At 32.6% G+C, this 20,275-nt stretch overlaps 2 protein-coding genes across 2 annotated transcripts in view; one reads left to right on the top strand and one right to left on the bottom strand.

Moving 5' to 3' along the window:
- On the top strand, positions 1-11,429 carry LOC126750935 (Fanconi anemia group D2 protein). The gene is made up of 25 exons (XM_050460779.1): positions 1-460; positions 547-826; positions 898-1,183; positions 1,252-1,464; positions 1,525-1,666; positions 1,770-1,838; positions 1,895-2,061; positions 2,130-2,202; positions 2,263-2,432; positions 2,494-2,662; positions 3,481-3,644; positions 3,706-3,860; positions 3,932-4,133; positions 4,199-4,321; positions 4,385-4,664; positions 4,723-4,861; positions 5,288-5,504; positions 5,586-5,844; positions 5,902-6,082; positions 6,153-6,401; positions 6,467-6,686; positions 6,743-6,935; positions 7,086-7,235; positions 9,188-9,355; positions 10,158-11,429. The coding sequence occupies exons 1-25, from the start codon at positions 338-340 to the stop codon at positions 10,332-10,334; spliced, it is 4,569 nt and encodes a 1,522-aa protein (XP_050316736.1). The 5' UTR covers positions 1-337; the 3' UTR covers positions 10,335-11,429.
- The window catches only part of LOC126750958 (GATA zinc finger domain-containing protein 14), a 17,533-nt gene continuing 8,327 nt past the window's right edge, over positions 11,070-20,275 (bottom strand). The window contains exons 4-5 of the mRNA XM_050460822.1: positions 12,583-13,496; positions 11,070-11,984 (exon numbers count right to left, since the gene is read on the bottom strand). Coding sequence (XP_050316779.1) covers positions 11,460-11,984; positions 12,583-13,496 — 1,439 coding nt within the window. The 3' untranslated portion in view covers positions 11,070-11,459. The remainder of the gene's footprint in view (positions 11,985-12,582; positions 13,497-20,275) is intronic.

Here is a 20,275-nt window from a genome sequence, read left to right on the forward strand (position 1 = left end):
CAAAAGGATTATTGTTGTTAATACATATGCAGGTTTTTCAAAAAAAAAAAGGAAGCACAGACAAGCTGTCACAATTTCACAATAATGTAAACAAAAACATAATCTTTCGATTATATTCTTCGTTACTTTTTGTTTAACAGAAGAAATCGCACTGTCTCTATTTTTATTAATAAGTATATCACCAAAAATATTCGCAATCTTTCGGCCCTCAGTGTAATCACTTGCCAAATGACATGTCGAATATGCAACTCTGTGTAGGTTTGTGAAATCTAATTCAATTCTCGCGGTCATTTTTTGTTTACAATTGTTCAGTGGTATTTTCAAAATAAAAAGTAAAATGTACAAAAACCGAAAATTTGGTAAAAATAAAATTACCCTCAAAGATACAAATGCGTCTGGGTCTAGTGAAAACAAAAGGCCTTTAGATTCAATAGATGAAAACGCATCGGTCAAATTCGCAGTAAGTACTTATACCTAAGCTGGTTTCAATTGGCAGTGGATTAAACAAAATCGCACTTCAAAATGTAAACATTCAATATCGTACAGCGTACTTCCTTAAATCTCGGCCATAGTCAACGGAAGACCCAGCCATCGACAAAGATTGTTGTTGCAGCTGAGATTAGCAGTGCTGGTGGCAGTAGCGAAGAAAATATACCTGCATCCCAAGAGGCTACTCAGCGTTACTTATCACAACGTAGCACGATCGCTTCATCACTAGGTCGTACACAATCACGTAACACAAGTGTTCGCCCACCCAAAAGTTACTTTGAATTGGTATTAATTAAATCTGGTGTGCTTTTGGACGAAGCAGACAATTTTGTTTTATGTATGTTTGTATAATAATATGCGTACATATGTATATGAAAATATTATTAATCTTTTATATTTAAAAATTAGCTTGTGATCATATTACGTTTGTTAATAAATTCCGTGAAGTTTTCATGAAATGTGCAAATTATATGGAAAATGTGGACATGTTCAAAACAGGTTTAAGTGATGCATTGTCACCGAAATGTAAATACAGTTTGAAATTGTTAAGCGGTTGTACAATCAAGGTGCCTGACCATAATTTTGAATATCAATCACAGGAGAGTATGATTTTCAACTTTTTAATGGTTGACTTCTTACAAGATGCCGTTGTAGAAGTTTTGCTTCAGAAAATAACGGAAGCTGCAAGCCAAAGGTAATTAATAATTAAATTAAACACTATTACATTGTGAACTACACAATTATACTTTTGAAATTTTTCAGAACACCTTTGTTTCTCGGAAATGGTACCGTTCCTTTACTACCACTGCTTATGGTGCAGTTGCGTTATGTCGCGCAGTCGCATAGTACTTTAATATTTGAGCGAATCTCAAGCGCATTTAAAGATGCCAGTGAATCAGCTAGACAGGATATAATAGTTAACGCCGAGCTCGTTTTGGACGAAAGCAACCATGATGATTTTGTACAAATGTTATTGTAAGCGCCTTTTACTACTAACTATTAATATAACTACTACTATTTATGTTATGTTCTTAGAGAGAATCTACCCACGAGCAAAGACTTGTTCAACTCCATTTCAATTAAATCCTTGACAAATCTGAATTTAGGCCGCAGCATGCAGTCAGAGCTACGCCATCGTGTCTTAGATTACATAAAAGAAGATGGTTTTAATAACACGGTATGCGGCAGTTTTTATATATTTTCCTTTTCTTTTGATTGTTATTTTTCTTTTTACATAATATATATGTATATGGCGTTATTAATGTTTACAATTTTATCAGGTTTTACCGTTATTAGTGAATTTTCTTTTTAAGGCATTAAATGATAGCAGCGATGAGAATGTCACTGAGGTAGTGTTCGGTATAGTTCGAGGTGTTTAATTTTTAACTAATATATATGTTTGTAGCTAGTTACAACAACACGTCAAATTCTGGTATGGCGTTTAAATACGCCGTTGGATTGCCCAACACAACAAGACCTTTTCACTTTTATTGAACAGGCTTTTGTGCGTTCCAAGAAGTTCTATACTACTTGGCAAAAATTGTTGGCTTCTTTGCCAGGCAGTCAATTCAGGTTTGCAGAATAAAATGTTTTCCCTATTAAACGGGAATTCTCTATAATATATTTTACGCACTTTTTAGATCTGTGGATTTTATCATACTTCTACTTCTACTATATATTAAGGAAGACAATTATTTGTTTATTGCGAATATTGTAAGTAAAATGAAATTCTTCTGCCAAAGTATAGCTCAACATACATTATTTTATTACTAGCTACGTCGACACATAAAATTAGAGCATATTACTGTGGATATATTTGCTGAAATGAAGTCTAACTATGCTGCCATTTTAGAGCAACACACGCACACTCTTATGGAGTTGATGTATGATTTTTTAAGAGAAAATCATAATGTGGTTAGAGGCTTCGCCATATCATCATTTGGGTAATGTAATCTGGATATGTTATGTATTTTTTAACTTTGCTATCTTTTAACTTACTTTCAGTGTATTGTTTAAGACTTGTGAGTCTATTCAACGCACCATACTTAAGCGGCTGCTACAGCTAACCTGTGACAAATCAACGCTCAAATTAGCAACTCTGTCTTTGGAACTACTTCGAGAATTACAAAGAAAATATCGTGCTGAAATACAAAATTGGGGAACTCTCCTGATGGTAAATGGAAATATCATAGAATTATACATTGAACAGCGTATATTAGGTTTGACACGAAGTTTGGAATACTTAAGAATATATAATTAAATTATCAGTCATTCCGTCCGTCCATCCATCTTTCCGTCTGACTATTTCCAAACGGGGTTAGATCACCGAAAAAACAGTTTTTGGCCGGATAAAATCCGGATAAATTCCGGTAAATTAGAACCTGCTGTCGCGGGAATTGATCTGTCCGTTTGAAGTTTGGAACACTTAAAAATATATAATTAAATTATCAGTCATTCCGTCCGTCCATCCATCTTTCCGTCTGACTATTTATCCGTCTGTTTATTTTCCAAACGGGGTTAGATCACCGAAAAAACAGTTTTTGGCCGGATAAAATCCAGATAAACTCCGGTAAAGTAGAACCTGCTGTCGTGGGAATTGATTTGTCCCTTTGTCTGTATACATATACGATCTGAAATTTTGCGCACATCCTTTTCTCACCAAGAAGTTGCGCATTTTTCGGAACCATCGGTATCGGATCAGCATAGCATAAAGTTGACTTATAAACGGTCAAAATCCAGTCCTTGTATGAATTTTTTTATTTGACGAGATACCTTCACGAAACTTGGTGACGATTATTGTCCAAGGCTACGGAACACTTTCCGAAGAAATTGTTAAGATCGGATTAATATAGCATATAGCTGCCATCCAAACTGATCGTTCAAAATCAAGTTCTTGTGTGGAATCTTCTGTTTTTGTGGAGAATGTTGTAGCTTCGGTGCAACTAAAGTTACTTTTTCCTGTTTTTGTTTACACAATGCACATTTTTAAAGCCTCTTTTAGACCGGCTTAGCGATTTGTCGCTTTCACAAACCCGGTTGGCGATGGAGTTACTTTGTTCAATAGCCTTTCCTCCACCACCGCTTTCGGAATGTACTGTGCTGCAGGACCAGCTAGATATGGTTTTGAAAAAACAAATAATAAACCTTGATATGCAGTAAGTTTATAGCAAATAATGCGCATACTAAGATAAAATTGTAATGCTTGTTATTTAAAAGTGTGAGAAAGCAAGGCATCATTGGCGGTGTACAACTTATCGATTGTATGGCACGTATTGAGGATACTATTATAGAACATGACGATTTCGACACTTCATATTCAACCGCTAGTGCGCTGCCTGATGGACGCGGCAAAACGGCAGCAAATTTTATAAGTAAATATTTTAATAAAAAAATAAATAAATTTTATGGTTTATTAACCATTTAATTTAATATGCAATTGCAGTGCTTGTGGAGACGGCCTGCGTGCATTGTCCGGAATCCTTAGCACTATTCTATGACGAACTTGCAAGCAGCTGCATGTGTATGCCCAGCGAACGCGAAACATCCACACAACTTGACAAACCGTATTTGATTTGGTTATGTGATGTTATGACATTCTATTTTCAGAATAATTTTGTTGCCGAACACTCACCCACCAAACCATTGTAAGTCTGCTTAGCTACACATCTAACTTCGTCTAAAAATTATACTTATTTATTTTTAACTTTAGTGGTATTGAATTGACTTACCAGAAATGCATTAATACAATCGATGACACAGCTAATATGGAGGAAAGTGAAATACCATCAATTGCGATTAATATAGCAGAATTGGTGCTGAAGCCGGGCTCTGTGTATGTAACATTGCGAAATAGTCTGCTATGAGTATTAAATTGATTTATATGTTTGCATTGCAGCTCCTCATCTTCGATTGTGGTACTTGCTCCACTCTTCAATTTAGTACGTTCATTGCATTTTCAACGGTATCAAGGTAGTTTGGAGCAAATAAATGCATTACTTGGTTGCGCTATAGTATTGCCTACGTTTTTCGATGAGTCCAATAGCGATGCAATATTCTATAATTACGACGAACAATTGCAAAAACTCATTTTAGATATTTATTTCCATTGTGTAAACTGGATGCGCGAAACAGTCAGCTCATTTTCAACGCAACAGGAGCCAATGATACGCTCTAAGGTAGTTATCATTTGTAATTTATATTGCTTTTTGTTTGTCTCCAATAATATTGTGGTAGGTGCTGCACCGTCTAAGCGAACTAATTGCGACCGAAGATAAATTGCGTTTGTTGTTGGATAAAGCGCCAGCTGGTTATTTACCGCCCCAAGCACAATTTATAACTTCGAATAAGTGGCATGCAACAGAAAATTCAGAAGGTTGGTAATTTTTTAATTTCATTTAATTTTCAAAAATAATTTTTAATTACATAATTCATTATTTTTACTCTTTTTATATTTTTTAATTTTGATATACTTTTATTTTTTTTGTTATTTTTTTTCTTTTTATGTCGAAGCAACATAATTTTTATTTTTTATATTGGTATTATTTTTTAATTTAACTGTTAATATTATTTTTACCCTGAGTAGGGTGTATTCAGTTTACCATGAAGTTCGTAATACACAGAAGAAAACGTCGGTCATATTATTAATGTTTTATTATATATTATTTATTTTTTATTTATATTCTGTTTCTGTTTTTATTGCTAATATTATTTATTGTAATTATAAATAGGTATATATACTTTTTTAGTACAATTTTTATTTTATCTTTTCTTTTTTAAATACTTATAATTTACTCCCCAGCTCGCGGCGGGCCTGTTTCATCAACCAAAGGTGAGCAAGCCAAAGAACAGAAAGACAAATCACTAGACTCAGAATCTATAGTGTTCAATGATACACATTGCGGCAATGTAACAAATGCGGGCGATGTTACCACCAAGTTGGCAAACATTGGGCGCTCGAAAAGCACAGAACATAGAAACAAGTTTGATGTTCTATATAGACCACGTGAAATATACAGGTATACTGTATACATATGTAAATACTAAAAAAATTATAAATTATTGATTCTTCTTTTCCGGTTGTACAACATTACGGTTAGGCAAATGGATTCCGATATTATGTTAATCCTACGTGAGGAATTGGTAATCACATACCCATTACCAAGCGAGGATATTGGCAAGCGAATTGGTTTGCTTGAATTTCGTTTTATTTTATATGATTTGGTGTGTAAATTGGAGTCGATCAATAATGCGCAAAAGCTACAAATTGAACTGCCACTACAACATGTTGCGAAACCCGAGTATTTCATGTCCGATTTATCGAAGTTTTTGCAAACTATCTTGCAGAACATGACAAAGGTGACCAAATGCAACATTTGAATTAGCTACATATAGTACTTTTTAAAAACATTTCAGCTTTCGAAAGTGATCAATACACAATTGGATCTTGTTAAGCATGTCTACAGTAATGGAGACCTCTTTGCCACCGATTTTAGTTACATAAAAGTTTGCTTTAATTTATGTGTACGCTTGTTGGCAATTTTCTTCTCTTGGTCGCAATTCAGTGATTCCAATGCTACGGAAACGCTGTTGAAAGGTAATCCAAGTAAAATGTATTTTCAAATTCTTAAAACTTTCAAATACTCATATTCAATGTTTCTTTAAAGAATCGCTGCTTGTGCTGTTAGACGATTCCAAGCGGAAGAGCTTTCATAAAAAACCAGCTGCTGATGTTGCCGACGCAGCTTTCGACGCTATGCTTACATTCGAAAGCTCTGTAGTTGATTTGAAAACCGCTGTGTATTTACATGATTTGCTGAAAGTTTTAAACCGCTTCTCTAGTAAATGTTCTACCAATAAGAGCAATGAACTCGAGCAGCGCAAAACATTGTCTGAAAGGCATGACAAAGATATACGTTAGTATTGTGAAACAGATTCTCCAATTTTAATACTAATTGTTTTAATATAAAACATTTTCAAGGTGCTATGTGTAAGAAATTCTTACAAAGGAAGTGGTTTAGTTATGAAGGTATTGCGGAGAAGGGTGGCACATGCAATATATATTTGAATATTTTGGTAAAAGAGTTTGTTAAGAATTCCGATTTTGATCGTTTACGTAATATTTTATGGGCTTTACTGGAAGAGTGTAAACAACTTAAGGGCAAGGATAATGCACTGAAATCGTTTCCAAATTTCAAAAAGTGAGTGGCACAAATGCTTTAAAACATTTTTTTAAAACATATTTATATCCATTTAGAGCGAATTTTCCTTTACTGTTTCGAGCGTTGTGTGAGACGACGGTTTCTTATCTATGTGAATCGATAAACCAGGGCACCAATCAAAAGTCTGACAAAATGAAGATGTGGGAGAAAAGTTGTGAGCTCTTCAATGTGTTGCTTGACATTGTAAAATCGCTGGAGGTGCCAAGAAATTTTCAAATATTTTTAAAGGTTAGCATATATGTATGTATGTATGTTTCTAAAATTCATTTCACTTAATTTATGATTTTTTGCATACTTCATATTTTTTATATTTCATATACTTACATATTTTTAAATTAATATTTTGTTATTAAATATTTTTCCCTCTTTCTATTTCAGTCTGCCCATGTATACTTGAAACTATTCCTGCAGCATGGCTTACGTGTGATCGATAACTTGTTGCGTGATGAGCCAGCACGTGTCAGCGAATTTTTGAAAAATTTACAAACTGTCACTCGATTTCTACATAATTTATGCTGTCATTCCAAGGTAAATAATAATAATATACGCATATCAGAAATTTGAATATGCTAACTGTAATTTTAAATAGATCTTTATCTTGATTTTGATCGGTCAGTTTGTATGTCAGCTATATGCTATAGTGGTCCGATTTGAACAATTTTTTTTCCCCAGAAAACTAGTCCAGGTCACATATGTTTGTATCTCTTTTTATATGCCGTGACATCCATTTTAAAGTTAATATTGATTCTAGTATCAATTCACTTTTATTGTTCTTCGCACTCTTTATGGTTTCAGAAATATTTTAATATTTGAAATATTTTAACACTAGAACTACCAAGACCGTCATTTTGACGGTTTTCAAATTGCATGCTTAAAATTTTTTTTTTTTTTGTTAAATACATTTTATTTGCAATCTATTTCAGTAAATAATAAGCAAATTTGATAACAAAACCATAATTTGACTTATATTTTTAGTCTCCCATGAAATCAAAAATAATATACAATATAACAATATGTTCTAAATACAAATGTTTATATAAAAATTTTTAATTATACATTTAATTTCGTAGTAACATATATAATTAAACATTTACTTAATTCCTAAATGGGAGATCTAGAACATGTTGTCTTTTAAGTCTAATAGTACCATTACTATCATCTAATAACATGACTACCAAAGGATTGTCATGATAACTTATCCTGTGCAAATATGCTGAACTAAATCTTTTAGTTTCATCTTTAACAAAAGGTACATTCAGATCTGAATGAATGGCTTTATTTGTTATGAACCAAGGCGCGTTTGTTGGTACTCCCGAACAATGCCATCGTGTAATTAATCACATTATTGATGCTTTAGAACGTAAAGAATATTGTTCAGCTGCGTTTTTAGACATACAACAAGCATTTGATAAAGTTTGGCATCATGGTCTACTATACAAATTAAAAAAAGTATTTTCCTCTCAAGTATATCTAATTCTCAAGTCCTATTTAACAAGCAGGTCGTTTTATGTAAAGATAAATGACGATACGTCTGACATAAAATACATTCATGCAGGAGTACCACAGGGAAGCGTTCTTGGCCCTGTACTATACACCATCTTTACATCTGACATTCCAGAAACTGAAAATGTATTAATTGCTACTTATGCTGATGACACTGCTCTATTGTCGTCAAGCCAGTCGCCAATTGAAGCAACTAATTTAGTGCAAAGAGAATTGAACAAGATTCAGACTTGGTTAGATTGCTGGAAAATGAAAGCAAACGTGAGTAAATCCGTACACGTTTTATTTTCGTTAAGGCGAAGCGACTGCCCTCCTTTGCTTTTAAATGGTAATACTATTCCTAAAAGTGATTGCGTTAAATACCTCGGCATGCACTTGGACAAACGATTAACTTGGAAACAGCACATACAAGCCAAAAATAAACAATTAAAAATAAAAACCAAACAACTTTATTGGCTACTTGGGCAAACATCGCAGTTATATCTTGAAAATAAATTACTATTATATAAATCTATACTAAAACCTATATGGACATACGGTGTGCAACTTTGGGGCACTGCTTGTAATTCAAATATTGAGATTCTACAAAGATACCAATCAAAAACTCTAAGATTAATTACAAACGCTTAAAAATTTGATTATTATTTATATAACTGTTCCAGAGTTTTATTACGACTTTTAATAAAATATAAGAACAGTTAAGTATTATTATTCAATTTCCCCTCATCGACTTTAATTTCCATAATCGGTACGACCTATACCTATTTATACCAAGACCCGCCAAAATGCCGATATTTAACATCGGTAGTTCTAGTGTTAATATTTGAAATATTTTAATATTTTTTCAAAAATACCGTTATTAATGATTGGAGCTAATTTTTGTAATTATTAATACTATCAAAGTGTATCAAAATATGTTACTAATGAAAACAGCTGCTAATGATTCAATTGGAAACTAATTTTTAACGCACTTCTAGGCGCTTCAAAATACCGCAATAGTTGGCCAAATTCCCGCACTACGTGAAACCGTTGAAACCATAGTTTTCCGTGTGAAAGCGCTCATGACATCCAATAAATGTTCTTCAGTATTTACAATGGGCAATTTGAAGAATAAGGATCTTCATGGCGATGTAATCTTGTCTGAGGTAAGAAGTCATACATACTATAATATACTAACTACACACTTTAACTATCTTGAATCTAACCAACCAAACATTTTAATTAAATGCAGTGTAATACAATTCACCTAAAGACTCATATACATATAGACATACCTATTTATGTAAATACATATAACATGTACTTTATTCTGCCAAATACGAATAGGTAAATTGCTAAAATAGTCTAAATATCGTTGTAATTCTCAGATTTAGAATCACTTCTTGCTTACTCATTCAACTAGTTTGGATCGTTAGGGGACTTTGACGATCGCTAACTATCACGTACTCGATGGGAAATTACACCCAACAAGAAATATAGTATACGTATATAGATCAATTTTTTTTCTAATATGTCCGTTGAGTTCGCACAACTGAACGCTAGCACTCTGTAGTACAAATAAATAAATTTTTCAAAATTGAATATTTCAAAAAAAAAAGGAATACAGCCGCCGGCCGTATTAGTTAGTGTCCGTGATAAGTTTTCTGATCAGAAACTGGCTCTTCATCTATATTTTTTTTAAATATTTAAACTTAAAAATCAACCTTCCACTTTTAAACATATCCTCCAAACTACAAAAAGAAGATTTTCATTCACGAAACTTTTAGTGAATGCATTGTATAAAATCACCTCATATCTGTGAATTATAACCTAACTCCATTTTTTCACTAATTGTTGTTTGATTTTGAACTAGTATATATGTACATACATATGTATATATGTACATTACCTCTGTGTGTGCTCTTCCCATATTTTAATAAATTGTCGTATTTTGTAAATATTTTACAGAACTCACTCGACAGTGGCGCACGAGAACACGATAGCGAAGAGGACATACCGGACGATGATAGTGTTGACGAAACAGTATTAGACGAAGATGAATCAGCTACCAGCAGCGAGAGTGTTGCCTCTACCAACGTCAATAATAATCGCAGTAAATCTTCATCGCGCAGCAAATGCTTTTGATCGCATTATTGTGAAATTCGAACGCTTAATTTGTATACTCTAGTCACTGTTGCTAGAGAGTTAAATTTTAGTTTCGTTTTCTTTAAATTTGTTACATTAAATTCGCGCCATAAGCGCACACATACAAGTACATACATACATATATACTATGTATGTACATAAGTAGCGCATAACTATACGCGACGTAGTTACTATATTTAACATACATATGTACGCAATATATTATACTTGGAGTCTTTGTTTTCTGAAGTTACATATTAACGTGGGCAAATATCGTAAATTGCTTTGCATAATTTTTTGGTATAAATATTTTCTAAAATCGTGTAATATACTCAATTGTATGCATGTTTATGTATTTTTTCGTTAATGGATATAAAAACAATGTTAATTTATGTTCTACTCGTTTCGTTCTTTTTAAAACTATTTTCAACGTTTTTGTTTTACGGGTTAAAAAACTGCCGAGATTTTTAATTAATTTTTTGCTACAAAAAATTAATGATTTTAATTATTTAAAATAAATTTCATTTAGAATGTTTACGCTTTCCATGCTTATCGCTAGGTGTTGTTGTTGCAAACATAAGAAGAGTTTTATTTAACTCTTCGCTTTTGCTTAACACCGTCAAGTCGAATTGAAATCTATAGAAATGCCATTAATATATAAATATAAAATGCGTTGAAAGTTTTTTTTTTTAAATTACTCACAATATTTCTCCCGCGCAATAAAAATATTTCGTCTTTTGTTGGTTTCATGATCTTGCGATCTATTTTTTATTCCATTTATTTAAAACTACTTTGTGTATATGTATTCTTTGTAAACTATGTTTAAGATAATCATTTTTTCCATATAAACTTAAAAATATATATGTATATGTATTGTAAGAATTTAAAATAATATATATTTAATTGATTACAAAATATAAATCTCCACTTGTTTTTATCATATCTCTTCAAACAACATTAAACGTGGAGTATTTTCCACACATGCAATTGTTTACAATTGGAACAACTAAAGAATGACACCTTAATATACTTATACTTAATACAGGTATACTATAATTCGCTGCTTAAAATTTTAAACAATTAACAATTAACAAATGTAATAAATGTATAGATCTCGTTTGATGATTAATTGAAGCTACGTGGTCTAGTGTTGGACAGTCCACGCTTCAGAGCGCGTTTCAGCTTATCCTTGATCTTATTGAGTTTCATCAGCTCTGCCTGCCTCAGATTATTTGCCTCAAGCAGTTCGTTTTCCAGTCGTATTTCCCTCTCCTCGCGCAATTTGTTCTTTCGGCGCGATACACGACTCGCTTCATTATTCTTGGCACGATCCATCAGCTTCTTACGTTCAGCCTCGGACATTTTCAACAATTTTGAGGGATCTGGTTGATCGCTGCGGTCTTTAGCAGGACGCCCGCGTTTCTTTTTGTTGCTGTTCATCTGCTGATTGGATGAAATGTTGGATGGTGATGGTGAGCTGGGCATATATTCATTGGTATATGTTGATGTGGAGGTGTAACTGCGCGGCGTTGGTGGCAAATCTTCTTCATTGTATATGAGCGGATGGCTGCTGGGATCTTGTAAGACTTCTACAATGTCATCGATGGTAGTTTCACCGTAATTTGTAGAACCAATAGCCATTTGTTCGACCTGCAAGTAAAGAGAAATACAAAATGTAAATTAATAAAATGAAAATATTTAACAATGTTCAAATTATAAATAAAAAATTATTCTTAAAAAAAATTAAACAATTAATACAATTAAAAAAAATGTAACCACTATTAAAATTAAAAAAAGAAATTGTTAACAATTATTAAAGTTAAAAAAAAAAAGTTATTAACAATTAATAAAATTAAAAAAAAAAATTTCGAAATTAAAAAAAAAATGTGCCCCTTAATAAAACTAAAAAAAAAATATTATCAAATATTAAAAGTAAAAAAATCTAATATACCATATTACATTTAATAAATGAGATTCCGAATTATAATAAAAAGAAGTTGCTAAGTAATGCACTCGTGAACGCCTATTGTGAAATTAATCTTCTGCGCACAGTAAGCAATCGCAAGCTACTAACCGAGTTAGCCAATATGACACGGTCACTAAGCGAAAAGCATGACGCAATCCGTAATGGCAAGCTGAAAACTCTCAAGTCAGTCGATCGGTGTTCGTATTGAACAAGGAAACCAAATGAAACACGAACATATTATACAAAAAAAAAACGAAAAGTAGATAATAACAACGAACGTACCTGTAGATCCACAATACCACCGAGTACGGTAGGTGTTGAGAGTGGATCTGCTATATGCGCAGATGGTAGATGCAATTTTAAACGCTTTTGTTGCATACGACTACTATTTGATGGCAGTGATGATAATGACGGTATTATGATTGGTGTTGCTATATCCATATCCTCTATTTCTACGAGCATGTTATCATCGTCACATGGTACTTCGTCGTGTTCCTCGATTTTCGGAACTATGGGCTCCAAACGATTGACGGACAATTGTTGGCTGTTGCTCGGTGTGCTGCTGGTGCAAGGCAACATTGGATCCTGTGAATTGTTCAACAGATTGCCGAAATCCAAACCATTGATATTGATCGCCTGCTCACTGCATTCGAAAAACTCTGGCATAAAATCATCGATAGCTGTCGAAATATCCGTGCTCAGTAAGAGATCATTGCTCAAATCGAATTCTGATAAATTTTCGGAATTCTCATATTTAATGTTAATGGGTTGTTGCCACTGATTATTATTGGCGTTGCTATTATTATTAATAATATAGTTGTTGTTGTTTGTATTATTAATGCAGCTTAAAAAGGTGTCATCGATGTCGGCCATGTCGATGCCGTTGTTGTTCAAAGTATTGTTACTCATGCTGGTGGTACTAGAGTTGTTATTTTTGTTGTTATTGTTGCTGTGGTTGTTGTTATAAGTTTCTGCGTCACTGCCGTCCAGAAACATATCAATGTCAAATTCAAAATCTACAAATCCGTTGCCGTTTATGATATTGTTGTTGGCGTTGCTGCCGTTGCCGCTACTGATGCTATGGCAAATATTGCTGCTGCTGCTGCTGCTGCTGCTGCTATTGCTGCTGATTTGGCTGTAGTTGTTGATATTGGTTGCTGCTTCAGTATGCGTAGCCGCTGGCTGCTGTAGATATTCTATATAAATTTTATGGGAGATAAGATAATTTAAGCGTTAGTTATGGATAATATTTGCAGCCAATATTTATTTACATTATTTTATTATTTTGTGTACGCACACACTGACATGACAACCGACTGACCGATGTACATATGTATATAGCAAAATCCTGTATAATACATATTGAAACATTACATATGTATGTATAAATAAAAAAAATAATAAAATCTTTAATTCTGTGAAAATGGACCACATATACATATGTACATATATACATATGTATGTGTATATACACAAATATACATTTAAATGTATAATACAAGTATATACATATTTATGTACTTATGTACCTTTTAGGTACGTAGTTTATTTAGGTGCATTGTTGCTTTAAGAAAACCAAGTTCGAAATTAAAAAAATATATATTTTTGAAATTGCGCACAAGAAACTATAATCCTCTCGTAAGCCAAGGTACTGATTCCAGCTTGCGTTTGCCACGTAGCTATCTATTTTTCAAATTCCTAAATAACAAAAAATAGTTTTCTGTTCCTAAATTAGATTAATGTTAGAAGTAGATGAAGTAAAAGCGCAAATATACATATTTACATTTGACTTTTTATTCAGCTCACTTTTTTAAAGCAATTATTTTATTAAAAATAATTTTTTTTTTACGAATAATTCAATTCTGATGTTTAATGTTCGAGGTAGGTTAATGAAAAAATTATTGCTACACTATTTGCATTTGACTCTTCGGTTAGTTCTTAAATTAAATTGGTCACTTTCTTAAATTAAATTATTTTATTTAAAACCATATATTTTTTGTTACAAATTTGTAGTTAAATTGTAATTTTTCAATGCTGGCTTGTTTGGAGAACACGCACACACATTTGATTAGACAAGAAAATTTATCGCCAAGTATTAAAAAACAGTTTTTTTTAATTTTAGAATAAATATTTTTCTAAATTATTTTTCTTTTCAAACATAATTAAAGATTTTTAAATCACACAAGTAATTCAGAAAAATTGCAGCATAATTTTAAGCGCACCTTTATAAGAAATTCAATTACAATCCGTTCAATAGAAGAGTATGGCACTTAATAAAGCTAGGCAATGGGCAGCAAAGTCATTTGTGGGTGTTCGATCGTAACTTGCAGAGAACGCATACATACATACATGCATAAAAAATAACCGGCAAATACATGCTCTTGTTATCACTCTCTTATACAAGGTCGCTCTTTCTTATTGCGGAGAGTGCAGTTTTTGCAATGCAACTCTCCTACGCACACATAGATGTAGACTTTTGTTGTGAAATTGACAGCAACAAAATGCAACTTGTTGAAGCGAAAAATAATTATTTAAGATTTTCGTGCTGATTTTTGGTAAAATCGAATTAAATTTTTTTTAGTAAAAAAAAAACTTAAAAGGTTCATATGTAATAAAACAAAGAGTTTTTAACTGCAAAATTATTGACCGTGCACTTCAAAATATACAAATGCACAGGTAAATATGTGTAGCACATTTTGGCACATGCTTGCCATTGTCACTTGGATTTGCTCTTTCTGCTCTTAATTATTACACTCTTTTCAACGCAATTTCGCTGTTGCTCTCTCAAAATTTTTGCAAATAACACTGCTAGTTCTCAGGGCTTTCTCTGGCACACGTACAAACGTGAGTCATCGCCACCAGCCTCTTGCTAGGAAAATTCATTCATAACACAGAAATTGTTCCAGAATAATTGACTTGTGTTAAGGTGTGCGTGTAAAAATTGCTTGTTTGTGCGTTGAGCACGTTAAAACATGTTTTGTTTTGATTTTAAACATGCGGAGTAAAAATGTTTGCGAAAAGGTGCGCAACAGCTGATGGCTTTGGATAATGTTTGGCCTTTGGGGGAAGTAAAACTTACGTGGCTTACATGCACATAAGTACATACATATGTATGTATGTACATACATATGTATTTATGTACATATAAGTATGTAACTAATGTGCTACATGTATTTAAATATGCAAACAAAGTTATATACATATGTAAGTAAATAAATACATATGTATGTATATATTTATATTCGAAATAGTATCGGAAAATGGTTTATTTGAAAATATTGCATGCGATTTACCGGTAGGAAACATCAAATATCACGCATATACATATGTATGTATAAGTATGTATGTATGTATGTATGTATATAAATATACATACTTATATTGCGCATAAACATACATATGTATGTGCAAATGTACATACATACATACATACTTATGTGCTTGCATATTATCTAACTTCAAATACATACATACATTAATTACATCCAACGCATTAGTTTGAGCCTTTCTTTAAAAGAAACAAACATCTTCTTTTTGATTTATAGACAAAAGCCATACATGCATACATATGTACATAGTATGTATGTAAATAAATAAATGTGTTATGTACATGGTATGCACGTAAGAAAAAAAATTTGAGTCACTTGTAACATAAAACACAAAAATCAAAATGTTTAAATTTTGCTTTGTAGCTTTCGTTGTCAAATAATCCAATTTGGAAATTTTTCAAATATTTTTTTAAAATATTTTTCTATTAATTGGAAAGGGTCAGAAATGTCGGCTAACTGAAAAAATAACCTAAAGACGCAGATCAGGGGCATTATAAGTTTTTTTCTTTAAGTTCTAAACTTTTCGAACTAAAAAAAAACATTTCTAACCTAATAGAATATGAAAAAAATTTAGGCATGAACAGACTGCACACATTATTGTATGTGTGTGTATGTTTGTACATTTGAACATCAAATGTTTGTTTTGTATTTAACATTTCGGACGCACAAAAAATCACAAGTCATGCTGTAAAACAAAAATAAGTCAAACTTAGAATCAACCAGCCACAATATAAATATATGTACATACATATGTATGTATGTAAAAATGTTTTTACATACCATACATAAAAATTATGTATGTTTTCAATGTTGCATTTTATTATATTGTAACCCGTTGCAGCCAATTTCAAAATATATTTGAATGTGTAAATACCTTGAGCTGTGTGCCGCTGCAAACGATGTTACTTCCTTGGCTGTTGAAATAACTTTGAACAGCAAGTGAAGCATCGTAAACAAATATATGGCATTCGTGCACGTCAACGATAAGCTGAGTGGCTGACTGGCAGAGCAGTGGTAAGGAGAAATCGTTCACGTGCGAACAAGAATGAACACGTTCGTGGCTATGGTGCTGGTCTACCAATACAAATGCATGCCGGCGCGCGCAAATTTTAAAGGGGAGAGCTCCAAATGTATAGTGAATGCAAGATTAAGAGAAATAGAGACAGAGAGAGAGAGCGAGAGAAATGGGGCTGTTGTTGGTATAGCTGTCACTGCTCGTGCCCCTTTCAACAACACGGAGGTGTTTTAGAGCGAGTGGGTACAATATCAGGTGGTGATCTTGAATAGATTTTTCAAGCAAACATCCACATACACCTACATATTTACATATTGACTTATGTGCTTGTTTGCGTTTTTAGTTCAATGGTCGTGCCTCTTTGCCGCGCTATCAGCTGTTGACATTGTCAGCAATTGGAGGGGACACAAATTATGAGTGAATTACTGTTATGTTGTATTATGTTAAGCTACTTTTCACATCCCTTTCTAAATTGTATTGCTAATTGTTGTCAATAGGCGTGAAAAAGATGTACGCAGAGGTGTATAGGAAATAGCAAATGTGACGTGCTTAACAGCGTGGTGAGAAATCAATGCTGCTAACAGCACTCGGAAAGGGGTAGGCAGTTGGGGAAGCGTAATTTTGGCTCACAGCTATCTGTTGCATTTTTATCAGGGGCAATATTTGTGTCTATTGATCGGCGTTAGTTATGAAATATCTATGAAAGAATTTTGTGTGTGTATGAATAATACAAACGTGGGACTTTTAAAAATAATGCGAACAATTTTCTTGATGATGTTGTGTTACATTTTATATAAAATATATGAACGTTTGCACATAAATATTATATATGTATGTATGTATGTATTAAGATGCTCATCCTCGCTGCCTAAGTTTTGAGTTGCAAAATATGTGTTTCTGTGGGCACATAAAATGGCGGAAAATTAGCATCCGTTTAAGCCATCTTGTTCTTAATGCATTTTGCGAGTACACAAGTGTTTACTACAAAATGGCGGTTTGCGGAAAAAAGGCGAATTTTTCGAGGGGCAATTCTTGGAAAATATAAAATGGTGTACATAAATATGCATGTACATACGTACATACATACATACATGTATTTAAATATAGATTAGATATTTTTAAATCCGTTAGATTTTTCATCTGCCGTCTACTTTAAAATTCTAAGAAATCGGACTGGTTTTAAATACAATTTTTAGATATCAAAAACAAAATTTAAACAAAAGTCAAGTAAAAAAGTCTAGCAAACAAAAAATACTCAGTAAACTTTAGAGTTGGGGTAGTCTGTTAACGTTATTGGGGCTATACTTGGCTCTTTCGGTTGTAGTTCTCTTCCGTTTTTACTGACCTACATTCTTAGTTGTTAGTGTGAAACAGCAATAACTCTTAGCTGATCATGGTCTGGACTCACTTCATGTTAACATATCAAAAGACAAAGACAATAACTACATACATACATATATACAAATGTAATTAATTAAGAGTTGAAAGCACTCATGGTCTCCCTAAATGGGGAAGTAAACACGCACATAGGAAAGAGAAGTATATTTTTTTATACATAGGTATGCGTGAATGAAGGCGATTACCAACAGCTCGTCTTTCGGCTTGTATTTTTGTTATCCAAAAACGAGAGCAGAGCATGAACATGTGTTGAGGTGAAACGGGAGCGAAGGTGTTTAAAGGGTAAGTGAATTTCACAAGAAGGGATTTGCAAAATTTTGAGGTTAGATTCGATTTCATTGTCATTGTAAGAATTATTGCGGCTTTTTTTAACTTAATATGAGTGAATACTAGTAAATACGTGAAGTACTTACATACATGTGTTAGAAAATATTTGTTGTATATATGTATGTTAATACTTGAAATATTTATGTATGTAGGGAATTATATTTATGTATTTATGGAAGTACTTGAAATTTCGATAAAAAATTAATTTTTATGAATTAGTTTCTTTTCAGTATTTTAGTTTTGTAGAAATTTTGCCAAAGTCATTTTTGTAGTAAATAGTAAACTTTAGTTTGTATGAATATATGTTTGTATGTATATTAATTTATATTTTTAATAATTTGCGCACATATGTATGTATGTACATATGTACATATTTTAGTTTGTTTGTGCATGTATGTATGTATGTACATACGTACTTACATACATGTGCCTACAAAAATTTTCGTTGATATGCCGCTCTACTAGGCGTATGAGCTTCGTGTAAATACGTATACGACACGTCATAACACTCGTAACGAGTGAGACGGTTATTATGCAAACAAAATGTAATCTATTTTTAAGCAGTTGACTGACAATATTTTAGCTGATTGCAGGTGCAGTATTGAAAATAACCAATATACAAATATAGGCATGCAAGTAGATACATATGTACATATGTAAGTCTGTACGAAGAAGAGTAGATACATACTTATATGATAGGATATGCACACAAATGCGCGTTTGTGCCTACTGTAGACAGTTTTTGTGTACTTTTAATTGGTCCATCGGTGCACGATAGACAAAGGCCATGAGTCATCTGTTGCACATGTGACTAAAATCGATTAAACAGGTGGAGCGCGAAATAGAGTGGTGAAGTGATGGAGAACGTGATCATTGTCACTAAAACATTAGATTGAAATCCACAATTACATACAGATGTGTGTAGATTTGGCTTTTTAAATATGTTTATGTATGTATTAGATTATATAAAGTACCAAATAGATAAACTAAAAACTTGCCGAGCCATTCGTCGCTTTTTATGTACATACTTACATGTACATACATATGTATGTATGTTTGTTTGTATGCATATTTACAGTATTTACTTTAAAAATTAATATATATACATATGTACATATAATATAACATATTGGGTAGTCGAAAAAGTCTTTTCGTATTTCTCATATAACTTCAATTTATTTTTTTTGTGCATACATACATACATATGTATGTGTGTATATTTATAACCAACTTTAATGAACAAAATACATACATACATATGTATCATTTTGGTTGGCTACTTTTGCCATTTTTCCGCTAGAGACATTATTCCATCAGTGTAAAACTTTTTTGGTTTCTCGGCGAAAAACTGCGACAAGTAATTTTCACAGCCTTCTCAAGCAAAACCAACTTTACTCCATTAAGAAAGTTCTGCATTGACCGAAACAAATGGTAGTCCGAAGGTGGGAGGTTAGGGCTATATGGTGGGTGCATTAAAACATCCCAGCCAAGCACTCCCAGTTTTTACTTGAACTTGAATTTCCCTTTTTTTTTTGCAAAAACAAGGTATTTTCACTAACTACGCAGTGTTATTTTGTTGTTGTTTGTTGACATGAAAGTTTATTTCCTAATATTTGTATTGTTTTCCCCACAAACTGAAGAAATAAACTCTAAAACTTGAAATTGTCGTAGATTTTTGACATTAATCGAAATTTTCGAGTACCTTTTTTGCGTCTAAAATATTAAAATGGAAGATCTTTTGATTTTACTTTTTAATTTTGGTTATTTGAAACGACATGCACATGAGCGCTGGACCACAGGGGGTCTTCCTTGGGGCATCATTAGACCACCAATGGCAACCAATACCCAAAAGTATAAACTCATACTTTAAAGTGGTTGTTTAACAAGATTTAAGTTACAAGTATAA

Source organism: Bactrocera neohumeralis, chromosome 2, assembly GCF_024586455.1.
Source record: "Bactrocera neohumeralis isolate Rockhampton chromosome 2, APGP_CSIRO_Bneo_wtdbg2-racon-allhic-juicebox.fasta_v2, whole genome shotgun sequence".
NCBI lineage: Eukaryota > Metazoa > Arthropoda > Insecta > Diptera > Tephritidae > Bactrocera > Bactrocera neohumeralis.